This window comes from Argiope bruennichi, chromosome 5 (assembly GCF_947563725.1).
Source record: "Argiope bruennichi chromosome 5, qqArgBrue1.1, whole genome shotgun sequence".
In the NCBI taxonomy this organism is placed as follows: Eukaryota; Metazoa; Arthropoda; class Arachnida; order Araneae; family Araneidae; genus Argiope; species Argiope bruennichi.
In genome coordinates this window covers 78,586,769-78,611,839 of record NC_079155.1, presented here as the reverse complement: position 1 = coordinate 78,611,839, position 25,071 = coordinate 78,586,769, and the positions used below count along the sequence as shown (strand labels likewise).

Here is a 25,071-nt window from a genome sequence, read left to right as displayed (position 1 = left end):
AAGGGGAAAACACAATATCTAATTTGATTTTAGTTGAAATTATGAAAATTTGAATGTTTGTGAAGTGAATACCCAAAGTAGTTTGTGATTAATTAGTATATAGTATTAGCCGCCGTATATTAGTATATAGTATTAGTAAAAGCGTTTGAATTGAGATTTAGAAACCACATTTGAACTCTAAATATCGGCTTATTAACTGCAAAATGAATATAGCAGTTATCTTTAGTACGCTGCACTTAAATATCTAGAAGAATCTTTTTATTTAAGAAACAAGAAAGTATGCTGAATTTGAATGTTAATGTAAAAATATTTGATTTAATCATTTGTATTTTTATGTCAGAAATATATAATTCTGTTTTTTTAATTTTCTTAAATATCTTTGAATATTTTTTCTTCGTTAAGAGTAGAAACTTGTATTCAGTCTACCGGTACAAAATTTATATTCGATTTTCATCAATATACATCGAAGTAAGGGGAAAAGTAGCATACTGAGGAAGTATGCCAGACAGACAAGGAGAGAATACTTCTATTAGTTTAGCATGGCATCATGAATGTGTTCAAATACCAGGATAACAAGATGCCATTATAAACTGAATATTTGCAGACATATCCTGCCAGATGCATTTAAAGCTAAATTAAGTATCCTACTTAACCTTTATGAGAAACAGACAATGGAAAAAAGTCTTTTTTCTCAAAGAAAATGACAGAACATTTTTAAAAACTTAATGGTGAAGTATCCTGAAGTAGAAGTACTTACGCAATGATAGAGGAGAATGCACATTTTAATTTCGGCGAAATAGAAAAAGTAAATTTAGATTCCGACGGAGAAGAAAAGACTTGAAGAACACTATCGAGGAATGAAATAAAGACTGAAGGGAAGATAATAACATGTTTTTGTTCGTTGGAGTCCTGCCCGGTTTGTTCTAAGCTCAATGCCACATTAATCAAAGAGAAGTCACATCTGTAATCTGGATTCAGAGCTATTTGCCACAGACTACAAGCAAAAAGGTGAAATTTGTAAATCTAGAAAGATTTTGTTTGATTAATTGAGTTAGTTAAGTGTTGAGTATTAAATAAAAGTATTGAATGAGGATATTTTTTCCTAAAAAGTATTTCGTTTTCTGCTTTTGCTATGAGGAAAAATAATAAAGGAATAATCTAATAAGGGAATGTTAATCCACTTGAAAACAAAAATTTACTAGCTTTGATTTTAAGTGTGATAGTATATGAAGGAAGCAACATACACTGTTGGGTATTATTTTATTTATTTATTGCTTTATTATGAATGCCACCATCAATATAATCATTCAAGTGCAAAGATTGTATATAAAATATCCCATCTCTTTGAAATCCAGATTTCGATATTCTTTGATATAATCAATAGATGTTAAGCATCCAGTACATATTGATTACAGTCGCCAAATTAATTTAATGTCATTTGATTGCATTGTTTATTCTTGTATAAATCACATTTCTTGCTTTTAAACATTGGCGACTTGGCATCCTTTAATGACATAAAAGAATATCAATTAATGGATTTCACCCAAATTGAATCTTAATGATAAAACATAATACAAGATATACATGGATAATACATGGTCAATGAATAATACATAGAGTGACCAATTCAATCATTGTGTTAATAGTCCATTAAATTAGACCATTGCGAGATCTTTTTTAATTCTTTGAATAGATTTTTATTAAACTCTTTACTTTAATTTGATTTTCTTAGTCTTTATATAGATGAAATTTTAGTAATACTTTCCCACGCTTACATATGAGTTAGAGTTTGTAAATTTTATATATTTGCGTTCTCCGATGACAGTATATTATTTTAATATTTGGGATATTTATTATCAATTGATTTTAATAAAATTTTTGATTCGCACTTATCTGATACTTAGGTGCTTCCAGACTGTTGAAAAATTGAACCAAGTCAAAAAGTTTATGAAAAAGAATGTTTATGAATATAGTTTTGTCACAATACTCAATTTTAAAAAAAATTACAAACAACAACTGTGATATTTGAATCTGTAATATAAAATAATCATGTCTCAAATTTGCATTTTGGTGAGATATCCCCGTCATATAACTGTATATTATAAACACAGCCTTCCTTTTCAAATGAATTTAAAAACTGGTGGGAGGAGTCTTCCAAAACTTGTTCACACACTTTCTTATAAATGTGGTATTCCCTTCTTTTCGAATAAAATTGAGGGCCTTGAGTTAGGCGGCGAATCCCTTGTATGGCATTGGCGAGAAATATTTAAGGAATATTGATATGTAGCGTGAAATTTAACATTTTTATCTGAATTTAGAAATCATTATATCATATTTTAGTTGAATCTATCGTGTGAATTTTAGCTTTTGTTTGGCATTTAATAGACACTTAACAGTAGGTACACGGAAATCGAATTTGTATTTTAGAAGCTTTGTTTCCAACCGATTGAATCCAAAATTTAATGCAAAAATACAATTGCAGTCACAAACTCACGTGCAAAATTTCATTGATTTAAGTCATTGTTTTTCTCTTTTCTTTTTCAGTGTTTTTTTTTTTCTTTTAATTATTGCGTTTACAGAAATTCAACTCTTTTGCGAATTTAAATTTAAATTTGATATCTATATTTTAGATGTTAAATCTGTGTGCCAAATTTTATCCATTTAACTTTTTTTATTTTTATTTTAATTTAACCTTTTATTTTCTATTTTTAACTAGATTAGTTTTTCGTATTAAGTTATATTTGAACAGTCAGACGGACAACTTTCAGATGCATTTAGCTCAAAATGTGATAGAAATCTAGAAATTCGTTGTGAAGACGTATACCAAGTTTCATCCGTTTAGAGCAAGGCATTTTTCAGTTATCCTTGATGATGACTCAGACATACGTAAGACAAAATATGAGTTTTTCGCACTCAGGGAATTCTAAAACAGGGAGATTTATCAAATTGTAGATTTCGATTACTTTGACAATTAGAATACTTTCCCCTTTAGTTCGCATATGAGAAAGTAAAAAATTGATGATACATTCATTTTATGAAATTGTTTCTTTAGAAAATTTTAATATACTACTTAACTACTTTTAGGAGTTTAATGATTTCCGAAGCAAGTGCGGGATGTTATGGAGTTACGATTGGATAAGTATACCTCTAGTATACACACAAGTAAGTGCAATGCTCTTCTGAACTCCGATATTAAAACGTTTTGAAATATTCAATAATATGCAAGTTTATTATTATTAGTTTCTAAAACATATTTTGAAAGTGAGTAAGTGAGTCTTTACATTTACAATGATTAGTGAAAAATTTTAAACTTTTAAACATCTAAATACACAGAAATTTAAAGTCCATAAACGCAGTCAATAAAAGGCGTCACTAATGGATCACAAGCAATTTATTTTGTCTTGCTTATACATACTGAAGATCTTCCATATGTAATATCTTTAAAATATATTTACTATATCTGATGGAATATTAGAATAATTTTGTATATTTCATACAAAATCAGATGTACCGCTCATTAAAACCAGTTGCAACTGCTGTTGATTTTAAGTGATTAGGTGCTGTTTAATTACCAGTAAATGCCGAAATGTGTATTTCTACGCGTCTTGATACTGTAAAAAGAATTCCATGAAAATTTCTCTTTACATAAAAAGTTTCGTTCTTGCCATATCTGTTATTGGCGTTTAAATTTAAACCATATTCTGATTTTTAATTTGAGTGTAATAATACATTTTGTAATATCAATTCCGTATTGTCAATTTGTGTCTCACGACTGCTTCATTCATGCGTTCATCCGAAAATTTTATAATTGGTAATAGTACCAATTATTTGAGGATGGTAATTATAGCCCTTATTTGATAAATTTTTATAAGACATTTGGAATATTAATGAATATAAATTATAAGATAATTTTCGTATATGTATCTGGTGTTTGAAAAAATATTTCTTTAAATAAAGAACTTAATCATAGAAAATTTTTAATATTTATTGCTTCATAAAATTAGAGACAATATTTTTTGAGAAAAAAAATATTTACTAATTTCCAGAAAATTTGTTGTACGCATGCTAATAGTTTTTGGCAAAGGGTTAATACTATTTAAGAGTTCCATACGATAAACATACTATCATGCATAAGTGCTTATGCATTTGCCATTTATACGTTGCTTATTACAGTTCCAATTTATTCATACCCATTGAACATGATAAAGTTGAAAAAATATTATGATTTTAATATTTTTCCTTTACATTTTTATAACTAAGAAATTCTAAATATTGTTTAAGTGACCTCTAATATTTGATTCGATTACCATTTTCTTTTTATTACTTGTTTTGTAATTGAGTATCTACTTATATTATTTATGTTTTGAAAATGTTTCATTTTTCAAAAATGGCAACATTGTTTTAAGTTTCAAAATGTTTTTTTTCTCGAGTATTTTAGCTTTTTTAACTTTGCACCTCTTATATCGCATTTACCTTCGGTACTAGAGTTCATTACATTCTGCAAACTAGAGTATTCTTATTTAGAGTATAATTGAAAAAAAAAAACTTTTAGAGTGATAAATTAGAGTAAATTATAAACAAAAGTATTTCATTTATAGAATACAAACATTCCGTTATATATCATTTTTACAACTTATATAGATATTACTTTTGTGGAATATATTCTCTGATCAAAAAGTATTCTGATTGCTTCTTTTAAAGTACGTCTACAGTAGATATAATTTTCAAACATTTTTATATTCAAATATTTTTACAATTTCATAAACACCTAACAACATTCAGAGAATTATTTCATTTTGTCATCTGAAAAGAAATTTATTTTTAATACGAATTTTAACTTAGTCGATTTCCCAAAATGGTGAATGTTATGAGTAAGGAATATGCATTCAACTTTGTTCGCGCAAAACAATTCTTGAAGTAAAAATATTTAAAAATTTGTGAATCGCATTTAAGGATAATTGTTTATTAAAAACAAAAGTATTTAAGAGAGGATAAAATGTTTTTAAAAGATAGAAAATCTGTCATAGTTAAAATCAGATTTCAAGATTATCTATAGTTTGACGATTATCCAGTTAGTCATGTCGACCAGATCTGAGAAATGGCTTTTGGTAATCATCATCTGGCAATGAGAGGCACTATTGAACAAGTTCTTCTATAGAAATATCGAAAGCGACAAAAACCGTCGAGAAATAACACATAGGATTTTCGAAACGATAATACATCCTTTCACAATACCGTTATTCTCGTGTATTTTGATTAGAAATAATCAAATACGGCTCTACATCTGATATGTCATCTTGTGACATTTTCTTTTTCCGTGGATAAAATTCCTCTTCGTAGTCACCGTTTTGAGTCCATCAATTAGATAAAAGAAAAACATTCTGAGCGGTTCGCAACGAACTCTGAAACGGTTTTACAAAAACAAATTTAAAACATTTTTTGACGCCTTAAATTTGAAAAAATATTGCCAGAAGCCCATTGTAATCATAGGCGATTACTTTGTGGGAGATTTAATAACTCTTTATCAATAATTGGTACCTTTTGTTGTATAACACCATTCACTGTATATTTTGATAACAATCATATGAAAGTAGAAATCTGTCCTGATACAAATATCAGGATTTCAGAATTATTTGCAGTTTATGAATCAAGAGGAAACAAATTATTTAGTGCTAATTTCTAAGACGTTGAAGAAAATGTGAAGAAATCACTTATCTTTCTTTAAAAACTCCATGGATTCCAATTCAAATATTTGAAATCACTTCGTCAAAACACTAATGAAAAACTTTCAAAGAGTATAATTCGAATCATAATATTGTATACAATCTTCATAGACAGTCAAAATGTCAAAAGGCGATTAAAAATTATTTTAATTAAATGCCTATCTGCATACACATAAATTATATAAATTAAGAAATGCGTGGCTCAAATAAGAAATGCATGTTTAATATTCAAGATAGGCAATAAACATAAGAATTTTCTCATTTTTATTATAAACGCTTAAATTTTGTTTTAAATATTATATAGCAATAAATTAGTACAATCTTGAAAATTATGACTTTAAAATGAATTTATAATAGTAGCATTAAATTTGAAAAAATCGTAGTTGTTTATTAAAATTTTGATACCTTACATTTCCATTCATACTTTAGTTTAAATCAGTCCTCCTCCAACATAAACAGTGTTTTACTTTATTTCATTTATAATCATATTTGATATTATCCAAGTAGCAACGCTTTTTTATGCAGATAAATTAACTTAGCATATTTGTACAATTCTAAACGACTTTGTATTTTATTTTTTTGAAACTTCATGTTACAAATTTAACTCTTCTTACACTGCATATTTCTTCAATAAAAGAGAAATAGAAAATACTCTGATCATCCGAAACTTTAACCTCAAGATGTTGCTATATATTTATTTTTAGAGCTTCTAGTCTTCCAGTAAATATAATAAAAATTGACTGATCTAGGCGAATGAAATACGGTGGGTGGTTTGACATCAAAAGATGAAATTTGTGAATAAGAAATCCTTTCATTCATCAGTTGAACCGCTTTTATTTATCATTTTACAAAAGCAGAGTGAAATTTGTAAACGGAGTGATAAATGGGTGAAATTTTGTAAATGCTTTTATAACCAAATGGGTACTTACGTATTAACGCCACCGCAGCTACAGATTTGGCGGCTTTTAAGTGACCACCAAAATGTTTCAAATTTCTGACCAAACGTGCTAAAAATAGCAAATAATTAACGGGTTTATTGCGTGCCTTTACATCTGTTACCTTGTATTTGAAAGTAGTTATACAGAAAATATGACCAGTTAGAGTGATATGTCATCTTAAAATCATACTGTAAATATGCGCAAAATGTTTTATTCGTTTGATCAATGAAAAAAAAAATGTATAAATCATGCTTGATTTATTTTACTATACAATGAATCTAAATAAAACACAAAATATTCTTAAGTATGGAAGTTTATGTGAAAATGAACTAGGTATGATATTTTAAATATATTTTTTATATATAAAATTAAATACTGGCTTGTATTCTGGATTTTCAGTAAATATAATTAATATATTTTTTCACTTTTGATTTAAGCTTATCATTTCATTTTATATTTCTTTTATTTGAAATGAAAGTATTTCATTTTTATTTTTTATTTCCATTTTTATGTAAGAATCTCTTTTATATATGATATTTTGCTTCTGATATTAAGTTAAAAGAAATTTCGTTTCACTTAAAGTATTATTTCCAATTTTGAAAATGGATTCTTTGAACATCAAGCATGTTTACATTTCCTTGTCACTCAACATGTACAATAAAATGAAAGAAAGAACAGGGGTGTATTTACAAGAAGAAAATTAACAATAAGGAACTGCATCCTTCAGAATATTATTACTGTGCGAGTAGTACATTATCATAGGCAATGCAATTAGCAAGCGTTGCCATTTCGTTTTGTGAAAGTTCGACGAATCTTATTTCTCCTCAGATTTATTGGCAAAATTTCTTTTTATTGTCATAGCTAAATTATATAATCGTTTCCACCTCCTATATTTTTTTAAACATATAACATTTTTTTAAAATTTTCTAATAAATTTTTTTTATTAAAATGATTTAGAGAAAAATATGTTATTTCCATTCTCTAAAATAAACAGAAATGTATTCTTTTACAGGTTGTAACATTGGCCACATACGCATTTTTTGGAGCTTGTATCTTCGGACGCCAGTACGTGGAAGCGCCAGATAAACCAGATCAAAATTTTGAATTATACATTCCGGTTTTCACAATTTTTCAACTATTTTTCTATATGGGGTTATTAAAGGTGAGATATTATCTTTATAACTGAATGTAAATTGTACAAACGATTTTATTCGTTTGTAATAACACCCAGAATAATTATCACATATTAATTCCTAAAGCACTTTAACGGTATCATGAATATCAAAACATAATTTAACATTATCATTAATGATAATAATGAGATTTGTATAAAATTCTATGATTTACCACAAAATTATTATAAATAGATAATTTTAAAAAAGCAAAAGCGTCACATTTTGATTCCGTTGTAATCGCAAAAGTCCAACAAAAAATATATCAAAAATTCCTCAAATAGTCCTCGAAAAATAAAACTAAATCTGTATGCGCATTCTGTATCTAAGAGCCGCCAAAGAAGATTCTAATGCATTCAGCAGAGAACATTTAATGTTAAATTGGAGGTAAGTGATCGTTAGAGATCAAATTAAAAAGCTTCTAAAGGAGAATAAATTAGATTAGATAGATAGGAGAATAAATAGAATTTAGAATAAAGTGTTACAGTACGCCTGCAATAGAGTGCGTCTCAAGCCAATAATAAACCACATAACAACCGTTGCCATAATACAAATTGAACATTAAATTGGTTGCCAGATACCATGTCATACATTTAAATGATAATAATAAAAAAACACAGAGACAACACAGAGAAAACAAAAACACACTAGAATAGAACTAATAAAATAAATACAATTATAATTAAAATTACAAATACATCCAACAATAAAGATTACTATAGTCTGGCTTTGACGAGTGGGAAACTGACCTACCACCCAAGATAGATAAGTACGTTTATTGAGAGGGAAAATTGTATCAGTCAGAGGAGTCGGTCACCGAAAAGCTATAAGGGTTTAATAAATTTGACTGCTTTAAACTCAGCGCATTTTTCACCCTACTTCTCATTATTGACGTATCTTCAATCGCAGGATTTGAAGCAAAGAAGCAAAATAAGAACTGATGAACCTTGATGTTCGTCTCTCTCCCGACTTTTCAAAAACATCAAAACCGGACTATATTTTTATTTTGAACAAAATAATTTTGAACATATTTAGCTACTTTGTGGCTTTTTTCCCCCAAATAAATCACAGTAACATCTTTTCATTACTATTGTGTACAAAATTATTGTATACCAAACTGTTCTATTGTATACGAGAACTATTGTAAATGCCAAAAAATACATCAGCAGATTTTGTTTATTTTCCACTCACTGTTTCGAGCATTTTTCATATTACGTCATTCTCTCTTTCAATTTGTCCATCTGTTAACATTTTAATATAAAAATAGGAAAATGGAAATAAAAAATGTAGTTATTTTAACTATGAAAGTAATTTGATATTTCGCCTTAAAATTAAAACCATACTCTTTTATCACACTTTTCGAATGCAACCTGTCAGTGAAAGTCTGTCTACTTGGGGGCAATAGAACACGATAATTCAAATTGGGGTTTACAGGTCACCAAATTTGGCTATTCTGGGCCAACATTATCCTACGAAGTTAAGAATAATTTACGACATAATGTGGAAGCACAATAGAAAATTGAAGGACGAATAACTAAAGGAAATTGGCTAAATAATAACTAAAGAATTGACTATAATAACTAAAGAATTCACTAAAGGAAATCCGGTTGGTTCTAAAACACACCGGTTTTTCTTTAGTCAAAAATTAACCAAGTTTCGTAATTCAGAAACGTGTTGTAACTGTTTTATGTTAAGACAGACATAAATATAAAATACAAGCTTGCCTAAATTAAAAATGCAAATAATAATAATAATAATTTTTTTTTGAAATTACACAGAAACTTTCGCATGAAAAAAGAAGTTACAAATTATACAAAACTAAAAATAAACTGTTGCAGAGAGATGAAAATTAATTACAAGAATTCGATTACTTTTTTTTATGAAACAGTAATAAATATTCTGATCTCTTATTTAATCACGGGGATAGCATTGATTACGGATATTCTTGACCAGATTCTCGATGAAAATTTTAGGTATATTCGTCTACTCTTGTTTATGTCATAAGATCTTTCTTGTCATTACAAAATCTTTCTTATTAAGATCGCATGGAGGTCATAGGAAGCTCTTTAGAATGCTTCACTTCATGTATCGCTTTACTTTCAAGAAATCATGAATACGAATCGTATGGTAGCAACGGACACTATTAACCACGAAGATGAAATAATTTAGTTCATAAGATTTTGCTTTCATTGTTCTTCTCTATAAGATTTAACTTGCTTAGGCCCGTTCAACATTGTGTCTGCCACTACTTTCCTCTTCCGCAGTGAACTATCATAGTCAATAAACCACTTCCTCTGTAATGATCAACTTCCGAAATGTTGGCAGAAGAGCAGACAGTTCCGGGTTCATGCCAAATGTATTGTAACAGCGTCTTGAATTGGACGATAAACAAAATCTACTTTCATTCCCGTACAGCACATTTCGTCAATGCGGATAAATTCAGTTGATATATTAACAACATTCGATATTTATCTTTTTTTTTTTGTTGAAAGTACTAAACGGAACATATCTTAATTAATTTATTGTCAAGCAAACCAACAGAAAGAATACCATTTCATAGCCCCGCATCCGTAACCATTCTGATCACTGAACAATTTGATGGGCATGTTTCGGGAATTTTTTTAAATACCAACATATTTACAGTACAAAAAACAAAAATAATTATGTACAGAATAAAATAATAATAAAAAAAATGATAATAAAATGAAACCGTTTACAAAGACTTTTTTCTTAGGGTTTTTACGTGTGTGTAGCTAAGTCGTTCTCTTGGCCCTAGATGGCGCTACTATAAAAAACAAAGGACGCTCCCCCACCGGCTTAAAATCGCTGTTTTCGTAATAGCGGTCTTGTCCATGGCAAGTGCCATAAGAAACCACAACAACAACAACTTTTTACTTAGAATAATTATAGAAAGATTATTTGTAATAATAATATGCAGAAAGATATTATGTAAGAAAAAATACATGAATTCTGTATTCACTTGTTATCATGACATAGCAGATGAGGATGCAATTATGAAAAATCAAATAAAAAATAATTTGGTTAATGGTAACAAAGGTAATTTCTGTTTGAAGGATATTTAAGATTAACCTCTATGTCACAGCCTAGCATAATATTCTACTGCCTATGAGTATCCTTGAGCCAATTTGATAATAGTTGTCCAATTATTTGATTATTTATTGTTTATGTATAACGATCCTCATTTGCAGTAATTTGAGCTTGTCGAACCAGAACAATAACTATTACAATTTCATAAAATGTTTTCCACCACCACTTAATAAAGATTTTGACAATTCCAATTTTGTTTACAACATATCAGATTAAAACCGTTATTATTAATTTTCTTCGAATTAAAAATCGTCTTTATGCGTTCATTATACTCAAGATAAACAACAACCTTTCTTCCCATTGTTCAACCTCCACTCACTTATCTTTTATGTCTTATATGCTTGTCTTGTGATTCAAAAATTTGCATTATTATAAACCAAGCATCTATTTCTTATCCATAGGTGATGACATGAGATTCTTTCGAAAGTCCATTTTTATGTACGAAAATTTGCGTTTTGTCTTTGCCCATTAACTAATGTACTTCGCTAAATACAATATACTGTAAACACACTACCTAAATTTTATGGGTATCTAACCGATTTGGATACACCAATACGAATTGGTAGTATTTAGAAATTAAGTAATGCATAAAGAGAATATAAAAATTAATATATAAGATATGAAAAGTGAACCGGATATAAAAAAATAAAGCCAAAATAAACTACAAAAGATTTTAAATACTATAAATTTTTTTAAATAATTTAATACACAGAAAAAAAATTTTAATTAAAAGTTCCAGTATTCTTCACGTAAATAATTTTGCTTTAAAATTACATGTGAACATTACAATATTACGTTCCATAGTTAGATGTCATATATATCCCTCTTCATTTAAGAAAGACCGCACCAAGATCACCAAGCGTGCCTCCATTATAATTTCCCATTCTAGCTGCCTTCAGCAACCAGCTTGTTCACTCGGATTATTGAATTTTCTGGCTATTTAACTATTTATATGGAATACAATTGTTTAGAATATTATTTTGCTATTTGATAAGATTGAAAAATATATGTTTAAGGGAACTGACCACAGCAAATGACTACGCATGAAGTTCATATATATATATATATATATATATATATATATATATATATATATATATATATATATATATATATATATATATATATATATATATATATATATATATATATATATATATATATATATATATATATATATATATATATATATATATATAAGCATTATTTTAAATAAAGTAGAATTCAGATGCGACAAGCAGTGAAGAACCTTTGCATTTTCAAATTCGTTTTATTCTCTCCCGGGAAGTAGGCATGATTATTTACAAGAAGGCGCGGACATGGAGCGGCACGAAAGCAGAAGTCGTGAAGAGAGCAAATAATAAATTATTCCTCGTCTTATATAATATAAGCTATTGATAGGTAAAATATTTTTTTACAGTGCTAATATATTATTAAGATTCTGATGGGGATTTCTGACGCATGTCAATCCCAAGTAAGGGAAAAACAGGGATCTTTTAAAGAAGAATGTGCTTACTGGACATTTTTCTATCCCGTCACGCGGAGCGTGTAATGTGTAAATGTAAGTAATTTTACAAAGCTTCTCTTGAATTAGTTAAGTAGAGAAAATGGATTTGAATCAGGAAATAAGAGAATGAAATTACTATGGGCTAAATTAAGAAAAAGCTTTGGAAATTAATTAAATTGAAATTAGAATTTAAAATATCATTACATATATATATATATATAGATAGATAGATAGATAGATTCCGAAATAAAAGCACAAAAAAATTCTGCTCCTGAGTTAACATTTAAAGAAATATAATTTTTTTTAGCTTAATTTTAAAATAGGAAAAAGCATTTGGCTGAATGATTTAACCACAATGAAAATAATTTGATAGTTTGTTACAGATTACATAAAATTAAATTTAACAAATTTATTAAAATGTGGGGGAGGGGAGAATGGACGGAAATGAAATTGGTATCATTCAAAAGGTAAATTTTTTCATTTTATAACTGTGTAAAAGTCATTTTTGTGAGACAATAATTTCAGATAACGTAGCGGAAAAAACACACCCAAACATTTCCTTTTAATAAATTTATATTTTAATTAACTTTTAGACTGTGAAAAGTAGACTGTTATTTTCTTCTGATATTAAACAGCATTTGTGTTAAATTTCTTCAAAGAAAAAAAGATAAATTTCTTCAAGATAACACAAATGAATTAATTTTGTTATATGAAAGATTTTATCCATTCATTTTATCATACATTGGTCACAATACCTCTATTGATAATAAAGATCGTGCAAGTGCGTGTGTTAGTGCTCTACATGCTTGACCTAAAGCAATTAAACTTAAAACACGTAACTTTGGAGGTTCGAATATGCACCTCGAAACATTTTTTTTTTTTTCAAATTTTAACTAATTAAGGATTAAACGAAATTTTGACAATTTAATACCATAACTTCCAAACATATTATAAAACAAAAAGGATGTTTACATCATCTTAAAATTCTATGAATAACCTTTACAACTATATTAATTTAATAAACATGCATTTTTTTTTTGAAGTTTGGAAATGTGTTTACAACATTTTTTGCCTAATATACAACAATATATTACATTGCTACCGACATTCAAATTGCTTTCATTGTTTTCCTCAATAGTAGTTGGATATTTACGTTTTGAATGGCATTATGATGCTATGGGGTTAGTATTTATTAGAAAAATTAGAAAGGTTCGTGTGCACAATGTACATAAAGTATGTAAGACAACTAAAATGGCACGCCTTTAACATCTGACAGTTTGATGGAACTATGAGCATGAAGTTATGCGCAACTGATTTAAATGAAATTAAAAATATCCACTATCCCTAGCGAATCAGTTGATCGCAAAGGCGATTAGTAAATAACAATTGGAAAAATTAATATTTTCATGCAATGAGATTATATTTAGTTCTGCTGTGGATAAATATAATTTGTGTTTAAGATATATACTATCTATCATTAACTGTCTCCATTATTCATAAGGTAGCTGAACAATTGATTAATCCATTTGGAGATGATGATGAAGATTTTGAACTGAACTGGATCATTGACAGACATATGAAAGTACGTGCTACTTTTCTGGATCTCTAATTTTAAATTATAAAAGACTTCGGAAATGTAAAATCTTCTTTTAATTTCAGGTATCCTTCTTAGGAGTTGATATACTGAACACTAATCCTCCTCCTCTGGTAAGGGATAATTATTATTATCAGTTGGACATGAAACTACCGTACACGGAAGCGGCATTGGGTTATAAAAAGAAAACATATAGAGGATCAGTGGCAAGGATGCAGTAAGAATATATATATATTTTATTAGAAAAGATTACTGATAATACTGTTTTTGTAATATTTTGAGTACTTAAATATGTGATAGTAACACACGAAGCCGAAGTAATGCATTAACTTAATTCGTTGAGGACCATGATCACGTGAGTCTCCCTTCATGGTCCGCGGTATCAAATACGCGATGAGCCTTTCCGTTCCTACGATCACGTTGGCGCGATTTCTATTTGGAACGTTTGATTTAAATTTTTAAACAACACTAGATGGCGGTTGATGTCCCTTATTGCTTTGGAGTATATCTCACAGAGTGTTGACATCCAAGATAAGCTTTCGGTTTTGACCTTTTTTTTTATTTTTTTACTTGATCTGGGTTCTTTAAACATGTAAGCAATTGCACGTGTTCGGCTCTTTCAAGAGGATGGAGCATTTGAAGAACTATGATTTATTTTGCTCTGGAATTTTGTTTATATTATGACTGAGTGGAGAAAGGACGGAATGCTGACTGAGTGGAGAAAGGAAGGAATGCTTATTGGTTTATGTAAGGGGAATAGGATTTTTTTTTTTTTTTTCAGTTTTGGAATAGCTACACCATAGAGCTGATATATATAAGATATATAGTATTTTGTATCTTTTTAATCAGTTCCATTTTTGCCTTCCCATTATGAATAGAGTGAAATATTTAAAAGTCTAATTGTATGGCATTTGACTTTCATATGCGAGCAGGCATTGGTTTCTGTTTTACATTTCTAGATTTGATAGATTTATTGGTATAAGCAAACGGCTCTCTGGAAGTGCGATTGAAAGAGACTTAGGTGTTCTTGTTGATTGCTTTTTTTTCTTTTTTTTTTTTCATTAGAGAAAGTGCTTTTAGGTGTCTGTTGCTGCTGGTGAGAGTGAAATATTACACAATTTTTATACTTATGGTTCTGTTTTCATGAGTATAATATTTGTTTTCGTGGGTATAGTTAAAAGTTAAGTGTTTTGCTTATTTCATTCATTTCTATTAATGTTATAATCTTTATATTAATACGTATTAAGTAGTAGTAAATTACAAACGTTACTTGCGAAATTGAAGTCATTACATTAGTAATGATTTTATACGATTTTTTTTTTTTTTTTTTTTTTTTGTAAAATTAAACTTAATTGTGAAAACTGCAAGGGCCCGTGTTGACGCTCTGCTTCGGAATGTTCGGGTCTGTGAGAGCGCTTTGTTCTCCGCCCGCTTGTCCTGAAGTGGTTAACATATGTTATCTGGTAGGAAGCATCTTCCATATGGAAAACATTAAAACTATGTGATACTTTTTTTTTTTGACATATTATGGGTGGGCAGATGATTTTGAGTGTGTTGTGTTGTGGTGTAATGGATGCGTTTCTTGTGACCTCCTGAATCGAGAGTGCAGACAGAAGAAATTTCTCTTGCACACTTCGATTAAATAGATTGTTCTTCGCATTTTCATCATTAGTTTATTCGACTTCATCTAGAACGGGCTACACTATACTATCTAGTTAGAAACCCCTCAAAGGAGCATCTCAGATACAAATAAGAAAAAAAATTGTGATGGTAGCTAATTTCAGCTCCCCGGGTGTGTACATTAACATTAAAACGTTCATCGGTGTTCGATTGGACACCGGACTTGTTTAGTTTGTTCCCCTTTCCGCATTTTAGCAGGGAATTGAAAATTTTTCGTGACTTTTAATCATTTTCCATGGTGATTACACAGAAAAAGTTTTGTGGTTCTAGGTTAATTAGATGAGACTTTAAATCTAAATATACCTAAGTATATCGTCCGCCGGTGTGGTTCAACACCAAGGCAATTTATCTTTATAAATTGCTGTCGTAAGTAGATAGATACCTTTAGTAAAACAAGCTTCCCGAAGTACTATCGCACATTTGTTTGACCTTGAATGCAGTGTTATTGGGTTCACAGCGGAAATGAACATATGTTCTAAAATTGTTGCGTCTCAGTGTTTCGTTACATAGCATTTGCTTATCTGCTCATAAAAAAAACAATTCATTCAATTTTCGAACCTTGTGCAGAGTAGACAATATTAAACTTAACCCTATTGAACAGTAGTCCTGCAATTATTTAGTTATTACAATTATTTTACATCGCAGTTTCGAAATGACACCGCCGGACGTTTAAGGGTAATCGAAATCCCGGACGTTCTTGTGTTAAGGCTGCGAGGTCGAGTTACTTCAACTTCCATGACGTGCTGTACCTCCTAAGGGAAAATTTGCACCATGATCGGTGATAGCCATTAATCCCCGCCTCCATTCTGTTTCAACGGCGGTACTGCAGACTACCCGGAATGCTTTGATGGGTGAGGTTAACACTGATTTAAGTTATTTGGTAAGAAGTATCTATGATTCTCCCAACTAAAGACAGAAGCATAAATTAATTTATAAGCACAAACACATAGTATGACGCTGGGAGACATGTTTCCCCTTATGTTGATAGAGGCTTCACGCAGTATGCAAGAGTAGTAACAGTAGGGTTTTATCATCGAAACTTTTTACTATTTGTTTTAATTTATTTTTTTATTCATGTGTTGAAATTAAAATAAGAAAGCAATGAAATACGGTTTTAATGCCCATCAGATTAATTATTTTTAGAAAGGGCATTAATTAAATTTATGTTTCAAATATTAAAGGCGTAAAATATCTGGCCTTTCTTTTTTAGGATTATATTTATTTAATTAATAAAATTACATATAATAGAATTATGAAACTTGGACGGTTTGAACCTTAAAAATAATCAATTTTTTCACTTTTACCCTTACAAATTAGGGAACATTTCATCGCTTACGGAAAGCTAACATATATATTTTATAAATTTGAAAATTCAAGAATTAACTTTTTAAAATATAATTAGAAGAATCCGTAAGATGAAATCATATTGTTTTTTTACGTTTGTCTCAAAAAAAAAAATCCTAGTAGATTTTTTTTGTATGGAATTTTTTTAAAAATCTTTTTTACTGTATTCCTAAGGAATTTTATTCTACAGTATTTTCACACATAATGTATCTTTTAAATTAATTATTTATTTGGGGGCAATAATATATTTTTAAGAAATATTTTTAAATAAAAAATATGTTCTTTTTTCCAAATTTTCAAGTTTTGTGATATTGAGTATTTAAAAAAAAAAAAATAAGAATAATAAAATGAAAATCTATTGTAAACAACAAATCCACACTTACATATTATGCTAGTATTAAAATGATTCTATTTAGAATTTTCAGTACTGATTTGTGATTATGAATTTGAAAATTTTCTTATATAAGCATATATCAACTATCAGCATATTTTTAATTTTCCATTGAAAACCAATATTTTTTAGCTATTTTATAACAAAAACAGCTTATTGTCTAAAAATAAAGATTTCACAGTTAAAATAATATTTATTTAAAGAAATCCTCTTTATTTACAACCGAAATATAGATGAACTTCGCTGTCCAGAACATTAAAATTCTCTTAATACTCTGACATAATATCCAGATTCTCTAATATTTATTTTAAATCAGACGTCTCAAACTATTTCTAGTTGCTTTCCCCTTTTCGGATTATAAAAAAATTACCTTACGAGATACTTTTTTTTTTCAAAAAAGTTTTACAATTAATATTAAAGTTAAAACAGAAACAAGAAAATAAAATTGATTGATAGTAGAAAATTCAAATAAAAGTGTATTTTAGCGAATTTTAATGGAATTAATTTATTATTTTAGTCGGAAAAGATTTTTTTAGGTACGTTAGCGTATAAATGGCGAATAATCCGAAACAAAAAAAAAAAAAATTGTGAGAATTATTGCGACCTTAAAACGCTGCTTGGGAAGCTCTATTTTAAAAGAAAAAATGTCTTCTGGTGAAGAAAAATTTCCATCCGCAATCTGCTACCTCACTTGTAACATAGTAGTCACAGATGATAAAAATTGTCCTCGTGCTAGATACAGTACCCCATAAAAAACACTTTCTGGCAACTACTCACGGTAGATTTTTCTTTTTCCTTTTATTCTAACGCAAGATCGTTTTTCAGTGAATTGTATTTTAGCACCCTTGTTTTTTGTGTTCGGCCCTGGGACGTTGCAGACTAGTAAACAAGTCGTTGTTTTCATATTGTTTATTATTTTCTCACCGAAAGACATCTCATTTGATGTATTTGTTAATACCCGTTGGCTGTAAAATACGAACTAAACAACGTCAAGAAAACATTCTATGTATAGCAACTACTAAATCAAATTAAATATTTCTCAACATTCCATTTCAAAATGTTTATAAATTCTTGTTCCTTTTTCTTTTCTACTCATTGGTTTATGATTAAGAGATTAATTGTATTTATTACTATTCATCATAAAAATTATTTTTGTTAGTTGGATTATTATCTATATTTATAATATTTTCCTTATTATGTATTTAACATTGATCGAACTCAAATTTAATCAAAACAATTTGAATTACCTTGTTGACTTCACATACACATTCAATTTATACTCGTTCTTAAAATTAATATTTTCTTATCAGTTCAAAATTTTAAAATTATTCCCACTTCGTTTCATTGCGTGTGTTTCTGGTTTTTCCCCCAACATTTCTCAGAATTTCATTTCTGCAATTTAAACTGTCTAGCATTGAATTGCTATATCATAAACATTACAAATCTTAAAAAAAGTGAGAATTCAATTCCCTTCATATATATATATGTAACATTATTTTGGTTGATGCAGAATGCAGGTTTGAAGACATAGACGCGACGTTGTATTTTTAATTTCGTTTTATTCTCTCTCTACCACCATCCAGGAAAGCATAATGATTTACAAGAAGACGCAGCTCGGCACAAAAGCAGAAGTAAGAAAAAAGGGGCAAAAGGGGCGAACAAATGATCACTAGTCTTATATAACATGGGATTTCCGGCCACGCGCCAATTCAATACACGTGGTGACTTTTGACACCTTTCCAAGGGCACCGAAATGATCACTTTCATTTGATACGTAGTACTGATGGCGCATTATTTTTACAAAGGAATTAATTAAGCCGAAAGTGGAATTGGATCACGAAATAAGAGGATATTTTAGAATGAAGTTACGATGGGCTAAATTAAAACGAAGTTTTGAAAATTAATTTGGATTAAATTAAAAGTTTAAAATATCATTACATATATATATATATATATATATATATATATATATATATATATATATATATATATATATATATATATATATATATATATATATATATATATATATATATATATATATATATATATATATATATATATATATATATATATATATATATATAAAATCTTGAAAAAGGAATGCTAGAAGCTTTATTGATCATGATAGATGAATATCTGAAGAAATCTACTTGAAAAGGCTATAGCCAAAGGATAGAAATGGCACTTATCTGAAAGTCATAAAGGACTGCGTCGCGTAGTGAATGACGTTTTATGTATATAGATATGACTTGGAATTATAGAAAACTTGTTCTCAACTTAAACCACTTTTGTTTAAACATATAGTATCATTATATAGAATAGTTTGTGATATATTAAAAACAAAGTTCAGTTAAAATGTATCAATTACATATAAATGAAATTGGGCTTATAATTAGGGTTATTCAGTTTGGTGTAGGGATTGCAATACCGGTATACCGAATACCGGTATTTTGAGCCATTTGTACAATTTTGTAATACCGGCATTCATAAGTTTAAATACCGGTTTTTCGGTATTTACTAGAAATTTTTAAAATTGTCTCCACTATATGTTCAGGTATCGCGAACATAGCAATATAGTATACGTTTTTGTTTTTATGTCTCCCTAGCGGGCGAAATTAATTAGCTAATTAATGGCTTAATTAATTGCTTAAATCTAAATTAGCGAAACATAGATTATCCCTGAAAGAAAATATTGTATCCATAACGACTGATGGAGCAACAATTATGAAAAAAGTTGGAAAGTTGATTGGTGCAAATCAGCAGTTGTGCTATGCACATGGAATTCAATTAGGAGTAATAGATGTATTATACCAAAAATATAAAGAACAGAAGAATCCAAATACTGTGGATATAGAAACTTCGGATTCCAACTATAATAAATTGAAAAATCGCACAGAAGAAAGGCATACCGAAATAGAAAATGTCTTATGGTATTTACATAATTCTAATGATTTTATAAATGAAAATGAAAAGAAGAAAAGAAAATAATCAATTCAAATCTGATTAAGTTAGAGTAAAGTTTCTAAAAAATTGTTCACCCACAAACCTATCCACATTCAGAATTCGGTTCAATTATCGAAGATTATGATGTCACTACTGTCGATAGTGAAAAGGAATTGTCTCTTGAACAAAAATTAGAATTAGCAATAAATAAAAAAAATTCAACGAACAAAAATACAATACAGAAATCAGCTATATCCAAAACCATCCGAAGAGAAATCGATTTATTTGAAGATGAGGGATTTAGAGGTAAATACTTGGAAAAAGTATATTGCGTATTGCTAACAGTACCACCAACTAGCGTAGATGCCGAAAGAGCGTTTTCGACAGTTGTAATTTTTACACAAAATTACTTTTCAGGCTTAATGACAGTACGATTGATGCATGACGTTTTTTTAGATCACATTTCAAAAATTTGTAATAGTACCACAAACTGAATAGTGATATTTACACCTTTTTTGTGATTTAAATAAATAAGATGTTTCTTTACTTTTTTGTGATTATATACTGTTATAATTTATTACAAATTATTTTTTGTGATATTTACACTCTCTAACAAAACTGGCAAATAATAATAATAATAAAAAAGAAACACCTGTGTTTTCTTTCTTTTTCCAAAATTTCTAATACCGGTATTAAAACCGGTATCCCGGTATTAAGATTTAAAAAATACCGAATACCGGTATTGAAATTTTGGTCCGGTATTGCAATCCCTAGTTTGGAGTTATGGTTTCAACATAATTTTCAGTTTATTATTTTTTTTCACTTTTAAATGCTGCAGTTTATAAATAACCATCATACCAAAAGGAAGCATTATTTCAAACATTATTTTATTTTTCCTCACTTTATTTATTTATTTTTTTGCAGGATTCCTCAAGAGAAGCAGAATCTTCTCGTTCCAGAATTCGACGAGGATGATGATGAAGACAAGATAGCAGCTACCTATGGCATGGGAAACAGGGGAGCTTCGCTTTGGACTCTGGTCGGTGGGAAACTGAATACACGATTCAGTGTTTCCAATCAAAACCTTGACACTGTAACACTGGAAAGTGGAAGTAATAACTGGAAAGTTTCGAACCCCTCATTATTTCTTAATGACGCCGACCTCACCAGTGACAGTAAACACCCTCCTTCTCTCTTTGGGTAAGTAGATGAAGCTGTCAAATGCTTTGCGAGTATTAGTAAAAAATTCACTGGAAAAGTAATATTATTTCATCTGTGCTTTAATTATTTTTAAAAAGAATTATTTCTAAACAGAAGCAAATTTCCTAAAAAAAATAAACTAGTTCTATTAACACACAAACATTGTAAAACATCTAGTAATATTTGAATGCTGCAGATTAAACTCGTTAGGAATTCATTTATAAGATAATATAAATTTATTTAATTAAAAAATTAGAATAGGAAACGTATTGATCTAAATTCTTTAACTCGGTCTTCATAAATATTTCCTTTATTCCAAACAATATAATTTTATATTATTAAAAAAATTAAAATTTCAAATTTACCATTTTTATTTTTTTAGAAATCTGGTAAATAAATACTCAAGTTCACTAAAATTGTTATCATTTTGTTGTTTTCTATTCATTGCTAAGTACATTAAAATTTTCAATGAATGTTGTGCGTATACTCATTTCCAATATTTTCCAGCAATTCAGAGTAATAATGATAATTTTCTGTGACTTAATAGAAAAAAGTTAAAAACTTGCAAAAATAAAAAAAATAGAAAAATCAAGAGAGTAAATAACTTCAACTTCTTTTTTAAAAAACAAAACAGAGTAAATAAATGTGATTAGGAAAATTACGCGAATTATTACTGAAAACCTGAATTTGTATCTGAATATAAGTCCAGTATTAGAGTCCGGATTTATTTTTGAATACAAGACAATTCTTTAATATTCATCAGATATTATATTTATGCATCTGCTTTTTTAGGATTCATCCACCTGATGAAAATTCTATCACCATGGCTAGCCCACAGACAGGGGCACAGCAAGCAACGGGACAAAAACTTTTACCAAGAACACCTTCCGATACATCCGCCATCCGAAAAGCAATAAAAAAATTCCCAATTAAACGACCTCATTTGCGCAAACGGGGTCACAACCACCCGCAGAATCGATGGGTGGCATTCCATGCTACACCAGGCAGAGAAGAAGATCACGAAGTTCTGTCCCTCTACAAGAGCGAAAAACCTCCTGGTGACTTCTTAGATACTGCTCCTGCCCATAGAAGGCAATCCTTTGACGAAAGGAGCTTGGCAGCTCTCAGGGACAAAGCATCTTCGAGATTCCAAAGTTTACCAGACGTGAAAAAATTCGCCTTGGAGAAAGGAGCTGGACCTATAGAATGGGACGACTTGATCGCTGAAAATCAGGAGAATCTAAGCACCGCCAATTTACTGTTGGATCACGATGTCACAGAAGATAGTGGAGATGAAACTTATGGTTGTGAGATTGGACCACCTATATTAACACTCACTAGAGCTTCACTGACTCCTTGTCCATCCAGTGAAGAATCTCTGGAGCATACAGGTATAGAAGGTCGTCTGGGCATGCAACAGGCGTCGTCTTTGACGTCGATTCATGAACTTCAAGATTTGGGATCAGATGAGAAAAGTTCAGATAGAAAGTGAAAATGCTATCTACATAAAACGATAATAAATTTTATTATAGTTCCTATCATGGAAACATTAATCCGTTATTACTAAGTCATAAAAAATAAATAAAACTGCGTAAGCAAATGCAGTAATACATTATTTCGAAGTATTTCATTGTTTGAATGAAATCTTAAGAGACAATGTGTGACCAATTTATCATACATCTTTATTGGTGATTTTATCAACTTATTAAGTAAAGCCAATTTGATTGTGTACGGTGGAACATTAGAAGACAGAGAAAATGAATAGTGGTGTATTACGGTAGAGAAAGTGGTCAGAAATCGTTTAGTGGTATTGAAACTACTACATTAAAATCTAAAAGACATCTGACAAAATATTCACCGGAAACATCATTACCAGATAATTTCCGTGATCACTTTGGACTTCAAAACTTGATTTCTTTGATGCCAATGTGTTCTAGATTTCGGATCTAGAAAGAAAATTAGATTGAAAAAATGTTCATTATTTAAAATAAATATTTATTAAAAGCTATTTTTTGGTAATATGTTCATTTTTATAGAGAAAGCACTAAGCGTAAATAACAAACACTCACTACAATGATATTTAATTTCAATAATAATTTCTATAAAGAAAAGTTATGTGGCAAGCCGGAAAACAAAGAAAGATTCTTCTTGTAGACGATGTTGGGTAACGAAAATTTCACCCTTCGCTGTTACGATCTCTTTTAATTTCTTAAGGTTTAAACTATCATGTTCAAAAAAGGTGGATGAAATAGTGGTGAGAGCTTTTGAGCAAGGTATATCACTGATAGGTAATAAAGAAATAAAAGTTAGATATTGGAAATAACTTCGCAATTTTTAAGAAAATATAGCATTCGGGGAAAAAATTGGTCCAAAAATTCTTCATTAGAATGAGACAATTCGTATAATTTGAATTATCTTTCTGCCATCATTTGTAATGGAGAAAATGAAAATTTTAGCTACCACCATTTACACTTTCATAACTTAGATGGCCCATCTATAAACTAGACCGAGGATTTCACCTTTCCTGCAAGATATCCTTCAGTTGAAATCCATTTATAATTACTCTAGTAATGCTTTTACAAAACCATGATTAATGGAACTTGCAGAAATTTCCAGAAATACGACTTTGGTAGTATTGCTAAAATGATAAATGCTGTCAACATATGATCAACTGGTTTGATTTTTGCGATCAAAATTCCCTTTCAGAATTTTTAAAGAAAATTCTACACTTACGCAGGTTTAAAAATTGCATTTTAATTACAAAACTGAATTTTCTTATTCTATTTCTCACCTTAAGTTTTTTTAAAATTTTTTTTTTTATTTAGAAGACGATTATTTAGTCAAAAAAAATTATTCGGAAGTTGCTGTCATGAATATATCTAACATTAAACACAACAGTGAATAATGACTAGTTACATGCTTAATTTAAATTTATCATGAAAATTTGGAAATTAATCCCTTTCCTAATTTCGTCTTCTTCAACTGACCACCATTTAAAATTAGATCAGTTTCCAATGGTTTAAAATATTGGCAATCTAAGGTATTAATCCTAACTTTCTATTGCAAATTTTGCTACAAAAAGCATCTCTGTTTCTAAGCAAAAACAACTTTTGAGCGTATTTCTAAATTATTACAGTATAAATGCAAATAATCAAAAGTAATCTAAATCGAACTTTTTACAATAAAATAATTACATCAATACCAATACTATTTTTATATTTTACTATCACCGTAAGAGAAAACTAATAATCTATAATAGATAATAACCTCTATTAAATGAGTGCATTAAATAATTTTTCCAAGTAAACTTTCATGTATTAAAAATAATTTTAAAAACTTCGTATTTTATAAATAAATAATGAAGTGCATAATTAACATATAATTTTTTCATACTTACGATCCAAACATAAAATAATTGAATGAAATTTTTGTTTCAAATGAGATTTTTTTAATTAACTAACGTTTTCC

The 25,071-nt window shown here is 29.0% G+C and overlaps 1 protein-coding gene across 1 annotated transcript in view; it reads left to right on the top strand.

Annotated features, from left to right (window-relative positions):
• LOC129969444 (bestrophin-4-like) overlaps positions 1-23,611 on the top strand; it is a 42,575-nt gene extending 18,964 nt beyond the window's left edge. Inside the window, exons 5-10 of the mRNA XM_056084017.1 lie at positions 3,085-3,162; positions 7,674-7,823; positions 13,950-14,030; positions 14,108-14,259; positions 21,328-21,603; positions 22,396-23,611. Of these exons, the coding sequence (XP_055939992.1) occupies positions 3,085-3,162; positions 7,674-7,823; positions 13,950-14,030; positions 14,108-14,259; positions 21,328-21,603; positions 22,396-23,095 (1,437 nt within the window). The 3' untranslated portion in view covers positions 23,096-23,611. The remainder of the gene's footprint in view (positions 1-3,084; positions 3,163-7,673; positions 7,824-13,949; positions 14,031-14,107; positions 14,260-21,327; positions 21,604-22,395) is intronic.
• The last annotated feature ends 1,460 nt before the right edge of the window (positions 23,612-25,071 follow it).